This window comes from Pteropus vampyrus, unplaced genomic scaffold (assembly GCF_000151845.1).
Source record: "Pteropus vampyrus isolate Shadow unplaced genomic scaffold, Pvam_2.0 Scaffold340, whole genome shotgun sequence".
Classification (NCBI taxonomy): domain Eukaryota; kingdom Metazoa; phylum Chordata; class Mammalia; order Chiroptera; family Pteropodidae; genus Pteropus; species Pteropus vampyrus.
In genome coordinates this window covers 799,583-823,573 of record NW_011889121.1, presented here as the reverse complement: position 1 = coordinate 823,573, position 23,991 = coordinate 799,583, and the positions used below count along the sequence as shown (strand labels likewise).

General features: G+C 35.0%; 1 protein-coding gene across 2 annotated transcripts in view; it reads left to right on the top strand.

Moving 5' to 3' along the window:
- The window catches only part of DMD (dystrophin), a 2,089,898-nt gene that overhangs the window by 1,294,257 nt on the left and 771,650 nt on the right, over positions 1-23,991 (top strand). For both annotated transcript variants that reach the window (XM_011378471.2, XM_011378473.2), the window contains exon 45: positions 3,481-3,656. In XM_011378471.2, the coding sequence (XP_011376773.1) occupies positions 3,481-3,656 (176 nt within the window). The remainder of the gene's footprint in view (positions 1-3,480; positions 3,657-23,991) is intronic.

The window sequence follows — 23,991 nt, the reverse complement described above, 5'->3', positions numbered from 1 at the left end:
GTCTGAAACTTAGATGTTAATTGCCAGAGAAATAGATATGGATGCCTATGAAAACGGAACATTAATATGATATCAAAGCTTGGAAATTTCACCAGTAGTGATAAATTTAGTACTTCAAATATTTAAATGCTTTAGAATTAAAATTAATTCATTTTTCACTAAGTGAATAAAGTTGATTGAGGTTTTACATTTAATTTCGTGAGTCAAATTTTATCTTCTTTGGGTTCAGAGGCTGTCTGTAAAACACCATGTATACATTTTTACTTCCTGTTTTGATTCATTATTTTGCTGTCTTATGCTTTGTTACTGAAAACACTCCTCAAGTAGATCATACACTGTAAATACTTCTGATTACAAAATCTTCTCACACAAATGCAATAGACTATTTAATGAGCTCTTCTTCACAAAATTAAAAAAAAAATCTGAAGACCCTGATTTGAGACTTCATATAAATGAAATTTAGATCTAACAATTTTAAAGCATTGCTTCATTCTTAGCAATTCAATTCTATCTCTTATCTGAGAAATAGAAATAATAAAACCTTTGTCTATTTTACAGTCGGGTTGTAAAAGTCACTGTAGACATCAGCCTTGAAGTAGAAGGGCCAAAATCAAAAATACAAAGCAAAGGAGCTAAGATAAAAATTCTGAAGCAGCTTTAGTTTATAGCAATGTAAACCAGCAACAGGAATTCTTTGATTACTTAACAAAGATTCAGAAGGCATTTACTCTATCATCTTACTACTACTCAATGTGTTGTTCCTGAATCTGCATTATCAGCATCCCCTTGAAGCTTGTTAGAAGTAGAGAATTTGGGGCCGTCCACAGACCTATTTAATCAGAATTAATAGTTTACCAAGATCCCTAGGTGATTTTTGTACATGTTCAAGTTTGAGATGCACCACTATAGCATATACCTAATAGATGTACCATGTATTTTAATAGTTCTGGGTATTGGACACCAGCGAGGGTACAAATTAGTCATAATTTTTTTCCTCTAACTGCTTCTCTGACCTTTGTTTTAGGCAAAGATTTCCCATTTCAGCAGTCATTCATGATTGCATGATCTAGCTAGTTTCAAACCCTATTGATTCTACCTTAATAGTTTATGTTACCTCCAGCCTTTCCTTCCTGGTAGACTGTAAAAACTCTAGTTGTAGCCCCAGTTCCTATCTCTCAGGCTCCTATCCTAGTTGTTTTACCTGTGTCCTTGTCTTAACATTAGCCTAAACTCTGCCTCATAATTATATGGAAGCAGAGCTTTAGCTCTGACACTCCTGTACTTAAAACTGAAGTTATTTTCTGTTGCCTCCCAATGAATTGAAACTTTCTTAAAAAACAAAAAGTTCTCTCTGCTCCAACCCAATATACACCCTGGGCTGAACCCTTCCCTAAACTACCATTTTTATACAGTGACATAGAGCCCAAGTGCGTACTCCTAATCAGAACATGGAAATTGCACATTATACGCCTTACCTTCTGCCATCTCCTCTCCCTCTGGACCTTTCATGTGCCCATGGCCTACCCATTCATTAAATTCCAAATTGCCCCCAGAGGTCTCTCTTGTTCATCTTTCCCTGAGATCATCCCTCTTCTCATCTGTCATATATTGAACACCTTGCTTTCTCTATCCTACTGTATATAGGTGGTATAACAAATTAGCCCCTGCAGCAGTGTTTATGTACTGCCTAAAACCTAGAAAATTGTACTTATCTTTTTTTAATCTTTAGGATACCCAATGATAAGTATTAGTACTAATGATACCATGGCAATAATGAGACTGAACTTCTTCAATCTTCCCTTCTCTTCTTCTCCTCAACTTTCTTTGAATATAGACTCACGCATTCACTCAACAGATACTTATTGAAATCTCTCATGCACCAAATATTGATTGTACTAAGCATTAGTCCTACTCAGTGATGAATAGGTCATAGTCCCTAACCTCAAGGAATTTATAGTATAGCAGGAATATAGACACAGTTTGTTATGAATGGGTATACCTGTTACTAAAAATGACTGACTTATGAAACAATGATCTGAATAGGTGGTAAAGAGTGAGGTGTAAGTAATGGAGCAAAGTCAACTAACTAGTTGGAAGGAAATATCACATGTTTACTAGAGCATATATCATGCATATTTAAGAGCATATGGTCAAGAAAGCTTAACTGCATAGTTTCATATTCATTGCAAGGTACCGTGTCCCTGGAATAATGGCTTGTTATCTTTTTTTTTTTGCTGATTTATGGAGTCTTTTAACTGCTAAAGTTATACTACCAAAAGTTCTAGTATTCAAAATATTACATAATAGTAGTTTAAAAATACCAAGAAGTTTACGTGAAATCAGAGTTTAAAAGAGATTTGACCTAGTCTCAGAAGACATACATTCATTCCTTTATTTGGCAAGCATGTTCTGAGATTTACTGTGTACTTGATATTGGGTCAAGGGACAGAGGAATAGATAATTAGATAATGAGAATCACATTTATCAGGAAAGTATTCTGCATACTGACTTTATCCCATTAATACATAAAGATTTGTGAGTCCTTTAGATTTAAATATGGTAGGTATCTCAAGTTCTCATATTACTTCATTTTTTAAACTTCAGATTTAGGAATGGGTTATTGCCTTAAAAACTCTAGTTTAACCTTTTTATAAAAAAAAAAGTAGAGTGCCATTTTTATTAAATGATCAAAAGCGTTTTTGTTTTTATGTTTATTTGCTTTTAATAATCTCTTTTTTAACGGAACTGTTTTTACATTCTTCTCTTAAAATTTAATTTAGGATAAAAAGTCGAAGATATTTAAGTTTGACATCATCAATGAATAACTCATGAAAAGGTTCTGGTGGCTATAGATTATTTGTTAAATTTATTGCTGTACTTTAGGGATTTCTTGATAAGCTGCCCCTAATAGCAATTATTTCTCAGTTTTATAATGCAAAATACATTGATGGAAACAGAATTTGAAAGAAATTTTCTTCAAGTATAGTAATGAATTTTTAAGTATGTCTAGAGGTGTTTTCCTTAATATTGTGAGTAAACTATGTATGTTCTTTTTCGCCTCTCATATCAACTGTCATTAGAAATCCAAATACTTTATTCACATTTAAATTTTACAGAACTTCATAGACTATTAAACATGGAGCATCCTTGTGGGGACAAGAAATCGAATTTGCTCTTGAGAAGGTTTCCAGCTAATTGATTTGTAGGACATTATAACATCCTCTAGCTGACAAGCTTTACAAATATAAAAAACTAGAGCTGAACTGAGAGAGTTCTTTTTTTACTGACACATAAAAGGTGTCTTTCTGTCTTGTTTCCTTTGGATATAGGCATGTCAGTTTCATAGAGAAACTTTCACATGGAGCTTTTTTATTTCTTTCTCTCCCAGCAGAACAGCATGTGGTAGCACATTGTTTAATCTTTTCCCAAGTAAAAGGACATGGGGCTTCATTTTTGTTTTGCTTTTTTGGTATCTTACAGGAGCTCCAGGATGGCGCTGGGCAGCGGCAAATTGTTGTCAGAGTATTGAATGCAACTGGGGAAGAGATAATTCAACAATCCTCAAAAACAGATGCCAGTATTCTACAAGAAAAATTGGGAAGCCTGAATCTGCGGTGGCAGGAGGTCTGCAAACAGCTGGCAGAAAGAAAAAAGAGGTAAGGTGACAGATGAAATAGGAATTCTAAAATTTAGCAAAACTATTTAAACTGTCCTTTAAAAAAAATTTTATGAAACATTATAACCAAGAGCGAAGACACTAACATTAAGGAAACCGTCAGCAGTTAATCGATAGCAATAATGAATTTTTTCTTCCTTTTTCTCATATACGGAAATGTATAGCTGTTGCTACTTAAGTAGGCAGTGCTTTTCTACTATTTTAAACTTTTGTTTGTTTTAAAAATCACATGATTATTTAAATATAAATGTCTTCATTACATTCCAACTTTAACACACTGAGTCTCAATTATTTTTTTAAAGATGAGAAAAGGAAATTATAAAGGACTATTTTGTAGGAAAGACTGCTCCTTGGCTAGATTTTTTAACAATTACAAATGTGACCGCGATGCTGAAAAACATGATAGTAATGTTTACCTGATAGTTCTACTGCATTTGTTAGTACATTCTTGAAGAGGGACTTGGGCCAAAAATGTTCAAATCTAAAGGGGAAAACAAAATCGCAGAAAGGTTATTGTTGAATTCAATCATCATTTAACTTTCTCTTGGAATGCATTGAAAATACAGAAAGCCAAATATCTGCTGCTGCAGTTGGGAGGCATAGATATTTTTATAAATGGGATTTTCTTTTACGCTTCCAGTTGTTGGTGCTAATGTTTCCTGTTTCATAAGGGAGAACTTGGCCAGCCTTTATTTACCAAATGAGACTATTGTTGTAAACAATGAAAACTCAGTTTTATTGCCAAGCTCTTGCTTCCTACCTATTATCTACATAATAAGTGGATTTTAATATTCAGAAAGCTAAAACAACTCTTTGATGAATGTCTTTGGTGAGGATGTATTAGACAGGTTTTGGAATTATGCCCATTGTCTTTGTACACCTCCTCTTGAGCCTTTGCTCATGTTGCATTATTCAGAAAGTAGATAAAATTCATATTCCTGTACAAAATGGATGCATTGGTTGACCTACACACACACACACACACACACACACACACACACACACACAAATCTTGCTAAAGTTAAAAATTAATAGCGTCATCTAAAAAACATCTTTATTTTATATATTGGTTTTAAAAATATCGAAATTTATATATAGGTAACAAAATAAAAGACCCAAACTTTGTATTTAAACTGCTTCCTTAGGAAAGTTATATACTTTTTCCCAAGTTAAAATCCTATTAAATCCACAACTATTCCATTATTTAAATAACTGATGTTTTTACTATGAACAGGTTGAAACCTGTATGTCATTTTTAGACTAGACTCGATCTAGTCTAAAATAATATGTTAGGAAATGAGAAAGTTAAGAGAAATTGAATAAATGCTACAAAAATAAATATCTTGAATTCATAAAGTGGATTAAATTGATTGAAGGATTATTTTGTTTTATTATATATAAAATATTATTTTTCACTTTTAAATATCTTACTCATATAGTATTTGAATAGAGTATGTTAATATTCTCTGATAATTTTCACCTGAATTTTTAAAATCATGTTATGTTTTTGACTTCTAAATGCAAATTAGAACTTATAAATGAAGATAAAGCAATATGCCTGCTTTGTCAGATAAGCTCTAAAATTTTAGATCCTTCTAAATTTATAAGAAAGTGGTATATGCTGACTCTGTTGTGAAATATTGCACAAATTGTAGGTTAATTTCAGCTAGGGATTTGGCTGTAATTGGGTAGAAAAATTTCTCCCACTTAAACATTTTGACCTACATTAAATATTGCACTTTTGTGCTTTAAAAAGTCAGATCAGCTTCCTTCAGTTTTTTTTTTTTAACTTAGCTTTTAAAGTTGTCAACTTCATGCTACATTTTAAAAATAAATGTTAGCATATTTAAATTTCTACTGAGATCAGTTTTGTGGCACACTTCCTCAGGATTTTTGTATCATTTGAATTTTATGAAATTTTAAAAAGTAATAAAATATACTCACAGCTATTTCCTAGCACCCAGCAGCAAATAACATAAAAATAAACATTTTATAAACAATATTTTGACCTTACAATTGTGAGAACACTGTAATTATGAAACTATTATTAATCAGTGGCATGCTTTCAGTACAACCCAAGTAGAAGTTAGAAGGAAATAGAAGTTTAGTTGTACAGGTGAAAAATAAGATGACTATTTGAGTTAACAAGAGTATTCTTAGTTTGCAGTAGGCTTTAAATACAGCTGCTGGAAGTATTTAATGTTTCTTAGTCCACATATGCATATGAAAGAAAGTATGTAATTTAAGCAAAAAAAATCTATAAAACCTATTCATAGCCTTATGGTTATGTAATCTCTTTGAAAATACAAGATATCAGAAATATGAGAAGAAAGTTCTCAGAAAAATTCAAATAGCAGTGGACATCCATTAAGGTTAGTCTACGTTAGAAGTAAATGAAGTATAAAATATAGTCAATTAGCTGTGCAATTTAAGATAGAAAATTCACTATTGCCTCAATTATGCAGCAGAGGATCTGGATAACATCTATAGGTTTAAGCCTGGTAGTAATACGTTTAATGATGGCTTAGCCACCAAAATGGTCTTTGTAAATGAAGAAAATGCAAATGAAAACCTATAGGCCATAAAAGGGAAGTCATAGTTTAAAACAAAGCAAGCCTCTGTATGAAGATTTTTAAGCCCTGGTCCATTGATAGAATTCAAAGAGTGCCATGACCTTTAATGAGGACAAAACATTGCTTCTTTGTTTTCACTAACCTCTAATGGAAATCGAGCATTCCCTTCCATTTTGAATATAGGCAACAAACCAGAGTAATACTAGCATTACCTGTAAAATCACAGATATTTTCATATTAGAATTTCTACAGATATCCCAAAATATTGTTCATGCTTATCACTACTTCAAAACTGCAGTAGTTATTGGACCTGCCACAAGATTTTATTAATGTGTTACTAGTAAACAAGCACATGTATTAGACTCACACATGTGCTTTTCTAATAGTTTTTTAACTGTATTTCAATACAGTTGGCTTCCTTTGGAGTCCTATGTATATTATATTCTGGACTTTAAAATGTTATTCCGAGAAGGAGTCCCAGGCTTTACTAGATTGCCAGTGGGGTCCTTGGCATAAAAGTGATCTTAACTATTTCTAGCCAGCTGTTTTGTCTGCTCAGTCCTATTCTTGCGTACTGTGGTTTTGGTACTTTTGATGGCGCAGTTGCCATCTTCATACACTCCTTTTTTTCTGGAGAATTCTAGTAGGTGTACCAGTCAAGAGAATGTGGGTAGGCAGGCCTTATGTTGGATTGCTGACAATATAAGAAAGGGTATTTTATTTAGAATAATGTCAGTTGACAAAAGATTGAATAGAAGAGAAAAGCAAGGTGATGGGAACTGGAATCTGTAAATTGAGGAATCTCTCAATCATAACCCATAGCAATAAAAAATGATCTCAAGAGATTATCTCTCCTCTTCCCTTTAGACAGATGTGCTATTGCATCCTCCATTTCACAGATATGGCAGTTATTGTATTAACATATATCGAGGAATAACAGTTTTAATTTAAATGTTACATGATTGAGAATATTGCTTGACATTTTTCCCAACATTTTAGTGAACAATATCAAACATCTAGAAAAGTTGAAAAAAGTAACATAATTAATACCCATATATCCTCCTGTCCGTCTCCTAATTTCCTAGATTCAACAATTAAGATTTTATCATATACGCTTTTTCTTCCTAGTTATTATTCCCATTTGAATCTTTCTTTTCCTTCCTCTCCCTACTTCCCTCATGTCTGCCTTTCTCTAACACAGGAAATAACACATATACAATTTTTTTTTGTTTTAACATTTTCAAGTAAGTTATAAACACTCTTATACTTCATCCCTAAATACTTCAGTATGCATCTTCTTAGAATAGCAGCATTCCATATATAACCAAATTGTTTATCATGCTCAAGAAAGCTAAACATAATACTATAGTATTACTTAATATCCTGCCCATATCCAAATTTCTCCAATAGTTCAAAAATGTCTTTTATGTCTTTTTTAAACTTTTTTTTATACCTATATCCCATTATATTTCATGCACTGTATTTGGTTTTGTAGGGGAGTAAAAAAGTTTTTTCTCTACCATCTCAGGTTTAGTTTCAGAGCCTGCAAGTTAAACTGACAAAAAAACACATTAATAGGAGAAAAGCCATACAAATTTTATCTGATGTTAATATTTTTGTGTGGCATGAGGGGCTTCATGGAATAGAAGTGTGAACCTCAGCGAAGTGGTAGGCCTTAGAGCTTACATGCCATTTTAACAAATAGCAATAAACCGTAGGGAAGGAACAAGACCAAGGAAGAGAAGTTTGAGCTTCTAGGGGTGATGTACTGTGGGAAGGTAAATATGGTATATGGGAAAACTGATGGAATACAAGGGATATTTCAGTAAGATTTCTTCATGCAGATTCAAGGCAATGCTCTCTGTAGTGATAAAAGTAGTCTCCTATTCATGGTACAGGAAAGGGTGGAACGGGTTACCTTCACAAAGAGAAATTTATACCCTGCTCTTAGATGGAAAGAAAGAGTAGTAAAGAATTTTCCTACATTTGCTGTTGCTCAGTTGCCTTCAGCTCAAAATAATCCTTATGCCGAAGTGGCATATTTTGGAGTAGCATTTTCTGATCCCCTTTGGTTATTATGTTTCTTCAGTCCCTTTTATTCTAAAATAGCCCTCACACTTCCTTTTATTTTGTACTGATACTGACATTTGAAAGAGTCCAATATCCTCAAAAAAATTTAATCTCAACTTTCTGGATTTATCTTATATTTTTCTTTCATGGTATCCTTTAACTTGTTCTCTCTATTCTCTATATTTCTTGTAAGCTGGAGGTTGGGTCTAGATGAGACTTTAAAATGCAAGTCAAGTGTTTTTGGCAAGAATACTTCATATAGGACACTGTGTACTTCATATCACATCAGGAGATGCATAATATGAGGTAGTCACACTGTAAATGCTGCCAAGGTTGATCACTTGGTTAGTGTGGTGACTATCAAGTCTTGAATTGTAAAGTAATATTTTTTTCTTTGAAATTAATAAGACATCTTAATGGCTTTAATATTCGTTGGTGATTCTTCCCTAACTTGGTTATTACATTGAGGTTGCATAATGGTGATTCTTCTAATTCTAACATGATCCTGCAATCTGATTTCTTCTTAAACACACACACACACACACACACACACACACACACACACACGAAACATGTTTTTTTCTTTCTTAGGTGTCAATATGCATTCTTATTTATTTAATATGTTATAATGAATTACAGTTATTATTCTTGTTGATGATCACTTTTACCAGTGGGAGCTTGTTCAGGCTTCCTTCTTAAATGTCCCAGTCTCACGTTGTACTTTCCTAGCCCCAAGTTTGGATTGACTATTTATTTCTCCAATGGTCTTTGGTTTCATTTAGTGGTAATATAAAAACCAAGATCTGGGCTGTAACCTCTTCTCAAAGGAATACTGCCACCTTTCTGGCAAGAAGTCCTAAGGGACAAAATGTTTCCACATTACTGTTGCAAGCAGTAAAAATCACTTTTAGAATACATCCAAATTCACGGTAAGGCTAGGCATATTAAAAGCCCTTATGTATAAGAGCTCATGTAAAATCAGTAACTTCCTATTCATTTCAATGCTTCTACTTCTGAATTTTTGAAACAAAGTTTAGTGTATACAGTCTACAATAGTTTTTTTAAATGTTTATTTTATATTGGTTTCAGGTATAGAGTGCATTGGTTAGACATTTATATAGTTTTTGAAGTGATCCCCCCATTACCCTATCACCCCTCTGTCTCTACATTCAACCATTACAATACTATTGACATATTCCCTGTGTTGTACTCTACATCCCATGACTATTTTGGAAGTACTAATTTGTACTTCATCCCTTTACCTTTTTCTGGCAGTCCCCTAACCTCCCTCCCTTCTGGCAATCACCAGATCATCCTCTGTATCTGTGAGTCTGTTTTAGTTAGTTTGTTCCTTTTGTTCCTTACATTCTGCATATAAGTGAAATCATATGGTATTTATCTTTCTCTGTGTGACTTATTTCACTCAGCATAATACACTCTAGGTCCATCCATATTGTCGCAAATGGTAGTATATCATATTTTATGGCTGAGTAATATTCCATTGTATATATGGAACATGACTTCTTTATCCAACAATCTATTGATGGGCACTTCGGTTGCTTCCTTATCTTGGCTATTGTGATTTATTGATGACAGCCATTCTGACAGGTGTAAGGTAATATTTCATTGTGGTTTTAATTTGCATTTCTTGATAATTAGTGATCTTGAGCATCTTTTCATATATCTATTGGCCATCTGTATTTTCTCTTTGGACAAATACCTATTCAGATCTTCTGTCCATTTTTTATTTGGATTGTTTTTTGTTGTTGAGTTGTACGATTTCTTTATAAATTTTGGATATTAACCCCTTGTGTGATATATCATAAACAAATACCTTTGGTTGGTTTCCTTTGCTGTGAAAATTTTTTTTTAGTTTGATGTAATCCCATTTGTTTATTTTTCTTGTTTCTCTTGTCTGAAGAAGTACGTCAGAAAAGAAATTTACTAAAGCACTATCAGAGAGTTTACTGCCTGTGTTTTCTTCTGGGAGTTTTCTGGTGTTGGATCTTACATTTAAGTCTTTAATCTATTTTGAGTTTATCCTTATATATGGTTTAAGAATGTGGTACAGTTTTATTTTATTTTTTGCATGTATTTGTCCAGTTTTCTCAGCACCATTTGCTGAAGAGACCATCTTTATCCCCATTGTATATTCTTGCCTTCTTTCTCATAGATTAAGTGACCATATAGGTGTGGATTTATTTCTGGGCTATCTATTCTGTTCCATTGACCTATATTTCTGGTTTTTTTGTTTGTTTGTTTTTTGACAGTACCATGCTGTTTTGATTACTATAGACTTGTAGTGTAGTTTGATATCAGATAATGTGATACCTCCTACTTTGTTCTTGTATTTCAAGGTCGTTCTTGTATTTCAAAAATTTGTTCTTGTATCGTATTGTTCTTGTATTGTATTGTTCTTGTACAAGAACAAAAACTTTGTTCTTGTATTTCAAAATTTTATCTATCTATCTATCTTTTATGGTTCCATATAAAATTTTGAATTATTTGTTCTAGTTCTGTGAAAAATGCCATTGGTATTTTTATAGGGATTGTATTGAATCTATAGATTGCTTTCAGTAGTATAGCCATTTTAATGATATTGATTCTTCCTACCCATGAGAACGGTATATGCTTCCATTTTCTTGTATTTTCTTCAATTTATTTTTTCAATGACATAAATTTCCTAAAAGAAGTCTTTTACCTCCTTGGTTAATTTGATTCCTAGATATTTTGTTCTTTTTGATACAATTGTAAATGGGATTGTTTTCTTGATTTATCTTTCCGATAGTTCATCATCGGTGTATAAAAATGCAACCAACTTCTGAATATGAATTTTGTATCCTGCTACTTTACTGAATTCATTTATTAGTTCTAGCTGTTTTTTTTTTTAGTGGAATCTTTAGGATTCTCTATATATGATATCACGTCATGCAAATAATGGCAATTTTACTTCTTCTTCTTCAATTTGGATGCCTTTTATTTCTCTTTCTTTTCTGATTGATGTAGCCAGCACTTCCAATAATATGATGAATAGGAGTGGTGAAAGGGAATCTTTGTCTTGTTCCTGATCTTACGGAAAACGATTTTAGCCTTTCCCCATCGAATATGATGTTAGCTGTAGGTCATATTGGCCTTAATTTCATGGAGGTATATTTTCTCTTTTCCTACTTTGCTGACATTTTTTTTTAAATCATAAATGGATGCTAAATTTTGTCGAATGCTTTTTCTGAATCTAACATTATGATCATCTGAGTTTTACCTTTCAATTTATTAATGTGGTATATCGCATTAATTGATTTGCAGATATTAAACCAAACTTGCATCTCAGGAATAAATCCAACTCGATCATGGTGTATGATCTTTTTAATGTATTTCTGAATTTGGTTGGCTAGTATTTTGTTGATTTTTACAACAATGTTCATCAGAGATATTGATCTATAGTTTTCTTTTTCTGTAATGTCTTTGTCTGGTTTTAGAATCAAGGTAATGGTGGCCTCATAAAAAAAGTTAGGGAGCCTTCCCTCCTCTTGAATTTTTGGAATAGTTTGACAATAGGTGTTAATTCTTTGATTGTTTGGTAAAATTCACCTCTGAAGCCATTTAGTCCAGGACTTTTGATTTTTGGTAGTTTTTAAATTACTGATTCATTTTAATTGGTGGTAATCGATCAGTTAAGATTTTTTTTGTTTCTTCTTGACTCACTCTTGGGAGAGTGTATGTTTCTAGGAATGTATCCATTTCTTCCAAATTGTCCAATTTGTTGGCATATAATTATTCGTAGTATTTTCTTACAATCTTTTGAATTTCAGTGGGGTCCATAGTTCTCCTCTTTTATTTCTGATTTTATTTATATGAATCCTCTCTCTTTTTTTCTTGAAGAGTCTGGCTAAAGACTTATCGATTTTGTTTATCCTTTCAAAGAACCAGCTATTGGTTTCATCGATCTCTTATATTGTTTTTCTAGACTCTATTGCATTTATTTCCACTCTTATCTTTATTATTTTCTTTCTTATATGCAATTTAAGTTGTGCTTGCTGTTCTTTTTCTAGTTCTTTTTAGTGTAAGGATAGATTGTTTATTTGAAATTTTTCTTGTTTCTTGAAGCAAGCTTGTATTGCTATGAATTTCTCTCTTAGGATTGCTTTTGCTGAGTCTCATAGATTTTGAGTCATGTTTTCATTTATATTTGCCTCTAGGAATCTTTTGATTTCTTCCTTGATCTCATTGTTAACCCATTTATTCTTTAGTAGCATGTTATTTAGCTTCCACGTGTTTGTGTCTTTTCCAGTTTTTTTCTTATAGCTGATTTCCGATCACAATATTCTATTGTGATCAGAGAAGATGCTTGATATGACTTCAGTCTTCTTGAATTTATTGAGACTTGTTTTGTGTCCTAATATGTGGTCTATCCTGGAAAATGTTCTATATGCACTTGGGAAAAATGTATATTCTGGCGCTTTGGGGTGAAATGCTCTGAAAATATCAATTAAATCCATCTGGTCTAGTGTGTCATTTAAGGCTTGTGTTTCCTTGTTGATTTTCTTTCTGGAAGATCTGTCCATTGGTGTCAATGGGTTGTTAAAGTCTCCAAATCTCAGTATATTACTGTTGATTTCTTCCTTTATGTTGGTCAATAATTGCTTTATATATGTAGGTGCTCCTATTTTTCTGTTGAAAAATCAGCTGACATTCTTATGGGAGTACCCTTGTAAGTAGCTAACTGCCTTTCTTTTGCTGCTTTTAAGATTTCCTCTTTATCTTTAACCTTTGGAACTTTTGTTATGATGTGTCTTGGTGTGGGTCTGTTTGGGTTCCTCTTGTTTGGGACTCTTAGCATTTCCTGGACTCCTAAATCTAATTCCTTTGTCAGGTTAAGGAAGTTTTCTGTCATTGTTCTTTCAGATAGGTTCTCAATCACTTGCTCTCTCTTCTTCTTCTTCTGGTACCCCTATGATGTCAATGTTGGTACACTAGATATTGTCCCAAAGGTCTCAAATTTTCCTCATTTTTTTATTCTTTTTTTTTTTTTTTTTTTTTTTTTTTTTTTTTTTTTTTGCTGTTTCGATTGGGTATTTTCTGCTATCTTGTCTTCTAACTCGCTGATTCGATCCTCTGCTTCATCTAATCTGTTGATTGCTTGGGGCTGCTTTGTAGGAGCTACAAAGTGATCCACAGACAGATGCTGCCTGTGCTGGATCTAGAGGCAAGTGGGAGAGACCATGCTGCAAGCTGAGTTCTGGTTACCCCAAGTACTGAGTCTGGGGTGGTTTAGCAAAAGGACAAGTGCACCTGAAGGCCAAGGCTGCCTGCCAGCTGTCCATAAGACTCCGCAGCTGGAAGAGCCTTTGTGTGGTACATGAGCTGGGTGGTGTAGGGACTCAGGGACTCACCAGGGTATAGTAAGCAGATTTCTCCTACTCAGTGCAGAAACAATTTTCATGCAAGTGCTGAATCTGTGGTTCTTGTAAAAATGTCAAATTGCAGTGAAGCCAGCCACTGCCTGCCTCATGTTCACAGACATTCAAGATCTGCTCAAGAAAAATCTGTAGTTCGGGGTGGGGTTTGTTGCCCACCACCAAAAGTCTCCTAGGATGCATGGGCCATGCACAGGTCATGTGGGCTGAGGGCTTTGGCCTGCAAGGAATGCACAGCCACATGGAGAGGCAGGGCAGGGCTGGCGGCCTGGCAACAAGTCCCTGCCACAGGCAACTTGTGAGCTGTGTGGTACGGGGTCTCAGGGAGACACATGATGGAACAAGCTGATGCTGTCAGACCAATACGGCATCAGAATTGCTGCCAGTGCTGAGTCCGCAGGCTCCCGCAAAAAGTCACAGATCACAGCAAGGCCAGCTGCCATTTGTATCGGGCCCGCAGACTCCCATGATCCACTTAAGGGATACTGCAGCTTGTACTGGCACCAGTGGTCCACCACCAAATGTCTCCCCCGAAATGCATAGGCTATGAGCCCTCCTGTTGCCTGGGAAAAATGCATGGCCCCATGGAAGGGCAGGGCAGGCCAGGTGCTCTGCAATGGGCCCTGCACAGGCCATTTGTGGGTTGGGTTGGGCTGGGCAGGGTCTCAGGGAGACACACGGTAGAGCTGGCTGATCTCACCTAGCCAGTGCAGCTTCAGAATTGGCCTTGGGGTGGGAGGGTTCAACACAGGCAAGAGGGTGCTCATTTGTAGAGTGGGCCAGAGAGTGACCTGACAAAGGAACAATGATGTCTGTCCCTCCAGTATTTGCCCTTGCACCACACAACTCAGTCTTTCCCTATATGTCTTCTGCACTTCTCGAGCTACTGTCCCTCAAGCCGGCACCCATGGTGAGTGTCTGCAAGTGTGCAGATCTGTGCGCAGGCCCTTTAGGGGAAGGCGTCTGGACTTTCAGGTTCCTTCCATCTCACCCAGATGGCCAGAATCCTCACTGATTTTTTGCAGTCAGATTTTGTGGGAACTACTCTTCCTGGGACTGGAACCCTGGGATGAGGAGCCCCTGTGTAGTGCTAGGGCCCCTTATTCCTTCATGGGGGGCTCTGAAGCCACACTCTCCCTTCCAGTGTTCCATTGCCACAGCTGGGTGTAAGACCAGCCCGCCTCAAGTTTCCACACCTCCTACCAGTCTCCATGTGTGTGTGGTTTTTTTTGTTTCGTTTTTTTTTGTTTTTTTTTATATCCTCAGATGTATGTGTTATGATCAGTCAGACTTCAGGTGGTTTTCCACAGGATTGTTTTATAGTTTGGTTGTAATTTTAATGGGAGGAGGTGAACCCTGCTTTACCTAGCCTGCCATCTTCACTCCCTTTCTGTGGAAAAGCCTACAGTCTGTGATAGTTTGCCAAGCAAATTAGTGGGGTAAATAAGCTAATGGGAGGCATTCCTAAATGTACTTAAGAGAAGAAACTGTTTTTTAAAGACCTTAGCTCATTGCTTACATGCAAATGCATGCTGTTAATTAGAAATGAGCCTTATCTGATTCATTAAAGTAAGCCTAGTAGGACCTCTTTTTGAAAATCTCCATTAGCAATTCATATTACTTTATGTACTCTTTGTAAGACAACAGTTTTCTCTTAAGTCTTCTTTAATTTTGGCTTCTCACTAATTTAGACTTCCCTAACAAAATTGCCTTCAATATAGCACCTTTATTTTTTACAAAATGAAAACCAAAAATTTTAATATAATTCATGTCTCTTTGCAGTATATGCCATCTTTTAAATATACCCAGCATATCCAAGTAAACCAGTGCTAAAAGCCTTCTCACACAATCACCCTCTGCCCCCAGGATCTCTCCAGCCCTAACTCCAGTCTCCTTGCTCTGTACTTGAACTTCTCTGGTTTCTCCTCACAGATTTTGTTTGACCCTGACTCTCTCTTCATTTAGCCCAGAGTTTTCAGACTGAGTGCCCACAGGCTGAATCCAACTTGGAAAGCATGCAGTGTTTTTACTTAGGCACTGTTTTGAAATAGTTGTCAACATTTTAAAATTTAGAGGCTTTTTATTTTTTTAAAAAATATGGATTTTTGTCTGCTTTTGAAAACTTAGATCTGCCTATTGGGCACGTATTCCCACATTCTCTCAAGGCACCATCAGCTACAACTAAGTAACAGATGTTTCAGATTCTTGCTACTCAAAGTGCGGTCTCTGGACCAGCACACAGACATCACCTGGGAGTTGCTAATAAATTCAAAATCTAATAAATCACAATCAGCATTTTAACAAGATTCCCAGGTGGTTCATGTGCATATTAAAGTTAAAGAAGCACTGGTTTGGGCAAGCAAGCTTTTTCTTCAGTTTGCCACAGCTGCCCCACCTCAGTCATTTATATTAATTGCTTTCCCATAGACATTTGATTTTATAATACTTCATATAGCCCCTTGTGTAATGATGATGGTGATGGTGCTAGTAACAGCACTTAATATTGCCAGGCGCGGTTCCAAATGCTTTACATAGCTCACATAATCTTCATAACAACTTTATTCTTATTTCCATTTTTATAGAAAGGCAACTGGGGCACAGACCACTGAAATTCTTTTGTCCAAGAACACACAACTAGCAAGTCAATTAGTCTTTCTCCAGTGTCCTTACTCTAGTTCCAATTTTGCATTCCTTATCTTAGTTTTGACCTTTAGTATTCTTTGGGATACACTTCCAGTTTCTGCCCAGCAACCTCTCAATTACCAAACCCATCCCCTTAGCTGGCTGCAATTAGTAGCAAGGGAATAGGACAAGGAATATGTTTTTACCTATATTTCCAACCATGTTATGCATCATTCCCACTATTTCAGCTTGTGTCTCAAGCATAAAATGACTTGAAGTTTTCAGTCCTTTAGCTTTTGCATAAACCATTGACTTTTTGAGGTTGACTGCCTTTCTCCTTATTTTTTCTCAAAATCTTACTCATACTCCAAAACCGAACTTAAGTGCTACCTTGTCAATGAATAGCATCTGCTCTTCTCATGCAGAAGCAGTTTGCCCTCTTAAGTTCTTCTTGCTCCTTTTAAGAAAAACTTACATAACACTTTGCATATCCACATATATCATATCTACATATATTTTATTTTCCCCAGCAAGATTGAAAGCTTCATGAGGGGAAGGTAAGACCTTATTCTCGTCTCTATAAAACTATAATACTTAGTAAAAAATCTAATACAAATATTTTCTTAATTTGTTAAATAGTAAGAATTTTTGTTCCCATTCAAATTAAATTAAGCATTTAAATCATTACACTTGACATTGCTATATAGGTTAAAAATAGATCTACAGAGCCAGAACCATTTTTTAAATGTTTTTATAATGTCACATTTCCAAGGATATGTTTTTAGTTCAGGAAATTGGATTCGATCGATTCTAATCTTAAAAAATAGAAGAAGTTGAGTTAGTAATTCATATTTTAGTTGTTCTCCAGAATTTAATACCCTTAAAAGACAAATGGCTTCAATTTCTATAACTATTTTCTCCAGAAAAAAGCTCTTTGATTCAAACATTTAGTACATTTGTTTACCTGAGTCTTACTATGTCACAACTAATAAACTCTAGGTGAATTAAGTAGGGATTAGCCTTGAAACTGGGTATTTTATCCTCATCCAACCTGTAACCACATAATGTTTTAGATGCAATCTATATCACCAAAGATTTATTTTTAGCTAGATCAGAGAGGATCATACAGATATTATTTTCCACAGGTGTCTATGAAAAAGCTGGTCTCTTCCCATCTGCTCTCTGATGACTCTTGAAAAGCTTTCAAGGACATTCATAATTCTTCATCAAAAAACTATGAAAATTAGCTTTATAGTTAATCTTTTTATGTCATATTTTATTCTTTGAAACTTGCCAAGTTCTAGTGAAACAGACTAACTGAAGCCAAACATGCTGTTGCATTGGCTGGTACTGACAATCTCTCTCTTTCTCTATAGAGGCACAAGTGAATGCACTTCATTCATAGTTTTTCATGAACTTTTATGGGGCTGCAGAAGTAGGAGTTAGAGTATGTTGGGGAGAATGATGTCTGGGATGGGCCTTGAAGAATGGCAGCAATCAAATGAAAAATAAATGGACATGCCACAGAAGAAAAGTGACGAGCAAAATCAGTGAAACAAGAAAGAGTTCACTACATTGAAGGACTGCATAGAGTTCAGTATAGAGAAGTTCTCTTAAGTCTCCATTTAATTTTACTTATCTAATTATCCTAAGTTCTTCATTCTATATGTAAAACCAGCTGCACAATTCCTGTTCCAAATTGCATGCTGAATATTAGTAACCTATACATGTTTTTGAAAGTTTTTCAAGTAGCCCTCCTGGAACCACACACCTTGCCTCCCACTGTTTGAGAGTATGGTTTCTAGCAGTCAACCATGTGTTTGTTCCCAACATGTTTATGCAAGTTATTCTTGTTTTTATAATTCTCTTATTTAATTAAATAGTACATAAACCAATAAATAGGAATGCAAAGAGAAACATCTGTGGTTTCTATATAAACTCCATCGAGTGCTTTGGAAGACCTGGTAAAGGTGATTAGCAAAAAACCTGCTATTCAATTAGATGTAGATGAGGCAACTACTTAAGACTTGGGGTAGAGGGTAGAGATCACAGAACTCTGGAAGGAGTTTGCATTTAGATTCTTTCTAATGTGTCTAAGTCTTACTCTACTTTAAAGAAACCAAAATTTAAGTCATAGATGAATAGATAATGAAATGTAGGAGTGCTTTATTTGAGAAAAAATATGCTGAACCAGTCAGTGGATCCTTAATCCCAGAAAAGTCTTGTACCCCATGCCAAATGAGTGGCCAATTAATATTCATTTATGTGTTCTAAGAGAAAATATTTAAATATGTATAAATGACTTTACATAATCCCTCCAATTTAACAATATTTTTTCTAAAAACTGCCTATTCACTCATCTTAATCAAGTTGAATAAGAGAATTTCTCTTGTATGTCTCAAGGACAAAGTATGGTGTGGCAATAAATAGAGCAGTCAAGACAGACCAGGTAATGGCAGATTAGGGATGATGAATGTCTAAGGAGATTAAAATTTATAAAGATATGACAGATTCAAGATACTCAATAGACAAAAGTAAAATAACTTGGTAATTAATGAGATAACATGGTGGGGGGATGAAGAGAAGATTCTAGGATGGCCCCTTCCCCAGATTTTTGGCTTTGGGAACTGGCTGAATAGAGTGCTATCAGGCTAGGTTAGAAAATACAAGGGGGGAGGATACCTAGAAGGAAAGAAGAAAGTAGATTAGATATACAGAGTTGAACTTGGAATATGATTGGTTTGAGGAGTCTGTGGAACATCTGAAACAAAGTGGTCAGAAATCATACATTTGGATGTATAAGTTTGAACATCAGGGGGAAGAAGGCAGAAGGCATTGAGTCACTTTTTCTTTTCTCGATGGAGAGATGGTAGCAATCCCCAGTCAACTACCTAACTGCTTTTCACTGAGATCCTTTTCTCAGGTCATTTATTTACTAGCTGATAAACAAAACAGAGTATCCAGAGAACATATTAACAACCAATAAGCACTGCTATAGAGAAGGGTTTCAGGTGTCAGGCAGCCACTGTGGCAGATGATTACTAGTGGTGACTATTGAACAGAAGTAATGTATGTGGTCTCTATGGGCCCACAGACTACCACCCTTAGCTACATAAATCAGAAGGGTTGATAAAATATTGGGGATAGATCAGGAGAATATATCGATCACAACATACAGGAAAATAAATTCAAGATTCTCATCCTACTGATTGCAGATCAGAAATGTTTTCTATATATGTTTGGGACACTCTAGTGAAAGAGCAGATATCTGTAGGCATATTTAAAGCATGGGTACAGTGTTCAGTGAAATTTCTATGGTCAATACATAAGGAGCTAGAAGGTTGTAACATAAGAAACAAGTCCAAAGCAACGCTTGCTCCAGTAAGACTCCTCACTTGGTCTCCTGTAAATGCACTCTCTCTTTAAGATTACTGGTCTCTTAAATCTGCATATTGTCATCCATTTGACTTGATAGAGCTATATGTGGACCCCACTATTTTATTAAAACAGGCCAAATATCATTTTGCCTTCTTTTCGTTTTCCTTATTGAATTGTGTCCTATGAGACATGTTTCATATTACAAGCAATCATTTCTAAAGTGTGTTTTATGTTAGAATTACAAGCCATCATACTACTGAAAAGGAACACAATATCCACTGGTCAGTAGACCATCTTCATGCACCAAGGAAACCTCAAAGTCCTGAGATAAAAATGCGTTGATCACTTTATTGATTCCTTCCCTAGTTTTAATATTACTAAAGGATGCCTTAGATATGTATGCTAGTCTATTCTCATGTTCCCTTTAACAAATCTCTTCTGTATTGCTAGTTATTAATTGTCATAGTTTGGCCATTAATATAAATCTAAAGTTATAATAATGTGTTTTTTTCCCACAGAAGTTAATTTGAATTAAAATATATTCTCTTTTTCTCTACTATGATAAATATGTTTTTAAAAACCCTTTCTAAAATAGAAATACCATACATGTGTTAGCTGCTAATCTAATAATTTTTCACTTACTATTCTAATGATGAATATATAACTATCTTCTCATTTTCAGCAGAAGACTTTATCTCATATTTCATAGGAACCTTGCCCCAATAAATTATTCTCTCTCCCCTGAATTCACACAAACATAACTATATCTTCACCTTTTCTCCACTGGCTTCCTACTCCTGACTGAGTAAATGTTTTCAGTTCCCACATTAAAAAATAAATTACAAATATTACTTTCATAATGAACTCCACTGTACTTGTCAGGGTTCTTAGCTGTGAATAACAGAACTCAGTTCTGCTTAATGCAAGCAGAAATTGACTTTATGAGAAGTATAAAGACTTGTTCCCATTCTGAAACAGAAGGATAAAATAACAGCTCAAAAATGGACAGAAACTAAAGAAGAGGTTCAGATCCAAGAACTATAGTCCTGTACACACCCCAGACCTGTGTGCTGCCATGGACCACTCCACCACTGCAGATAGGGGATAAAGAATGCAACTGTTACTAGAATTCTAAATGATCCCTTGCAATTCTCTGTCACTCATTCCAGATTCAAAAACTGAACTTCTGCCATGAGATTCCACACTGATCTTGAGAATCTCCCCTGCCACACAATACGGAGGGTATTGAGATTATGAGGAGCCAAACTTGAGGAAGATCTCTTATTTCCTCTTCCTGGTTATTACTCTCATTCGAATCTTTCTCTTCATAGTCACTACTACTTAAACTCACATGTTCTCTTTTATATCTTTTTTTTTTTTTTTGCTCTTGGTCCCCACCCCTGCTGTGATACCATCTTTATCAAGGCTGTCAATGATCTCCTGTTAAATCCACTGGCTACATCTCAGCCCTACTATAGGCCAATTGACATTAACTGACCACATTTCATCTTAGCACTTTGTTCTACCCTGTGTTCCATGTCATTAATTTCATCTGATTTTATTCCTTCCCTTCTGCATAATTCATTTAACTTTTGATTCCACTCCTTCTTTCACATGTTCCTTAAATCCTGATATTTCTGAGGGACCTTTCCTCAATCCTGTTCTTTTCTCATCTGTACGGTTTCTATGGTTGTTATCCATAGCCACAGCTCTGACTGTATTAATTAGAATGAAATCCTGAGAGGTAAACAGACAAAAAGAAATATAGCAACTGACACAAGGTAGAAATGTATCTATCTATCATGTAAAAGGAACCTGCAACTGGGTAGCCTAATATTATTGCTCTATTATGTCAGAGGCCCAGGTTTCTTCTGTCTCAGAAATCTGCAATCTCTTGACGTCGCCCTTACCTTCATGGTTAAAGATGGCTCAGCTCTCCAGCTAGCACATCTGCTTTTCAGACTGCAGGATTGGGAAGAGGAGAAAATGAGAATGTCTCTACCCTTTTCAGAGAACTGCAAATCTGCATAACACTTTTACTTATATCTCATTGGCCAGAATTGATTCTCCTGACCATGTCAAGCTGTGATGGACACTGGAGAATTTAGTTAGTGAGCTGGGCTTCTGTTACAGAAAGAAAGGAAAGAATGAATCATGGAATATGAAGATAAAGAGTCTCTGTCACAACCACCTATTTCAGTTTGGGCCCTAAATATATTCAGTCCAATATAAAGGTCCAGATTAGACCTATTAAGCTTAGAATAAGAACTGTGGGAGACCGTGGTGTTCTTGCCTGGGACTGTTCCTACTCACCACCTTCAATGTGGTCAGCATAATTGTTATATCAGCATAGTCTAAACATATGAAAACTAGCAGCTACACTTCCAGAGAGGCGGACTTAGTTTGGATACAAACATTAAACCCTATGCACAGAAATATCAGTAACAGCAGAGACCTACATGGCCAACGAAGGAGCCAACTAGCAGCTCAGCTGATCTAAAATTGCTGTCTTGATTGGGACAAGTAATTGACTGAAGACTATCCAGAAATTTGATTTATCAGGAATATATAATAAATATGCCCAGCTTTTAAAATAGAGAAGGGATATCAGCAGTCATATACTATGGGAAAACATTTCATAGATACTATTTAGGCAAGTTATTAAAAAATTCATAACGAGGTGTGTAGGGGAATTGGAACCAGAGCTGCTTTAATATACTTATTAAAATGTTGAGTTTTCTAGAAGAAAATACTATATCTCCAAAGAAAGGAAACTGTGGTCCATACTCAGGGAAAAAAGCAGGATAAGAAATTGTCTCTGAGTTGGCCCAGACATTAGACTTAGCAGATAGAGACTTTAAAGCTTCTATTATAAATACCTTGAAGAAATAAAGAAAATCATATTTAAATAATTAAAGGAAAGTATGATGACAATGACAACAGATTAAGAATATCAACAAAGAGATATACATTATTAAAAGAAAATGAAAACTTTGGAACTGAAAAATACCATAACTGAAATGAAAAATTCACTAAAGTAACTTGAGAGCAGATTTCAGATGTCGGAAGAAAGAATTGGTAAGCTTGAAGATAAATAGAAATTGTCCAATCTGAAGAACAGAGAGAAAAATGAAGTTTTAAAAATGGCCAGAGACTCAGACCTGTGGGAAAACGTTGAGTGTATTAATGTAGGTGGTATGAGAGTCCCAAAAAGAAAAGAAGTAGGGGCATAAAAATTATTTGAAGGAATAACTTTCAGGCACTTCACAAATATTCTGAAGCTCAACAAACAAAATAAATCCAAAGAGATCAATTACCCAAAACATCGAACTATTGAAATACTACCACAAATGGAAAAATCTTGAAAACAGCCAGAGAAAAATGACTTATCTTGTACAGGAGGACATAATATGATTAGCAGCTAACTTCTCATCATAAACGAACAATAGAGCCCAGAGGCAATGGAATGACATATTCAAAGTGCTGAAAGAAAAAAAATAAACTGTCAATCAAGAATTCTAGATAAAGTAAGACTGTTCCTCCAAAATGAAGGTAAATAAAGACTTTCTTAAACAAGGAATGAGAATACTTCTTTCTAACTGGCCTGACTTACAAACAAAAACAAAAGAAACTCCTCCAGGCCGAAAGAAATGATATCATTCAGTGATTCAAAGCTATATGAACAAATGAAGAGCAACAGAATTGGTAAATATATAGGTAAATATAAAAGACTGTACGAATATATATTTTCTTTTAACTTCTTTAAGACATGATTGTATAAAACAATAATTATAACATTTTGTATTATAACATAGATATAATGAATATGATAATAATAACACAAAGAATAAGGGAAAATGGAACTTATCAGAGCAGTTTCCATATTTTACAGGAATTAAATTAGAGGGTTGTTTTTTCCAGCTTTACTGAGGTATGACTGCCAAATAAATTGGACTTATTTAAGATGTACAGTGTGGCATTTTGATATAAGTATGCCTTATGTAGTGATTACTACAGCCAAGCTAATTAACAAATCCATCACCTCATATAGGTACTATTTGTGTACATGTGGTAAGAACATTTATGGTTTATTTTCTTAGCAAACTTCCAGTGTATAATACATTATTAACTACAGTTACAATGCTGTACATTAGATGCTGTAGAACCTGTTAATCTTTTAACTGAAAGTTTGTACCATATTACCAACATCTCCCCATTTCCCTCATCCCTCAGTGCCTGGGAGCCATCATTCTACTCT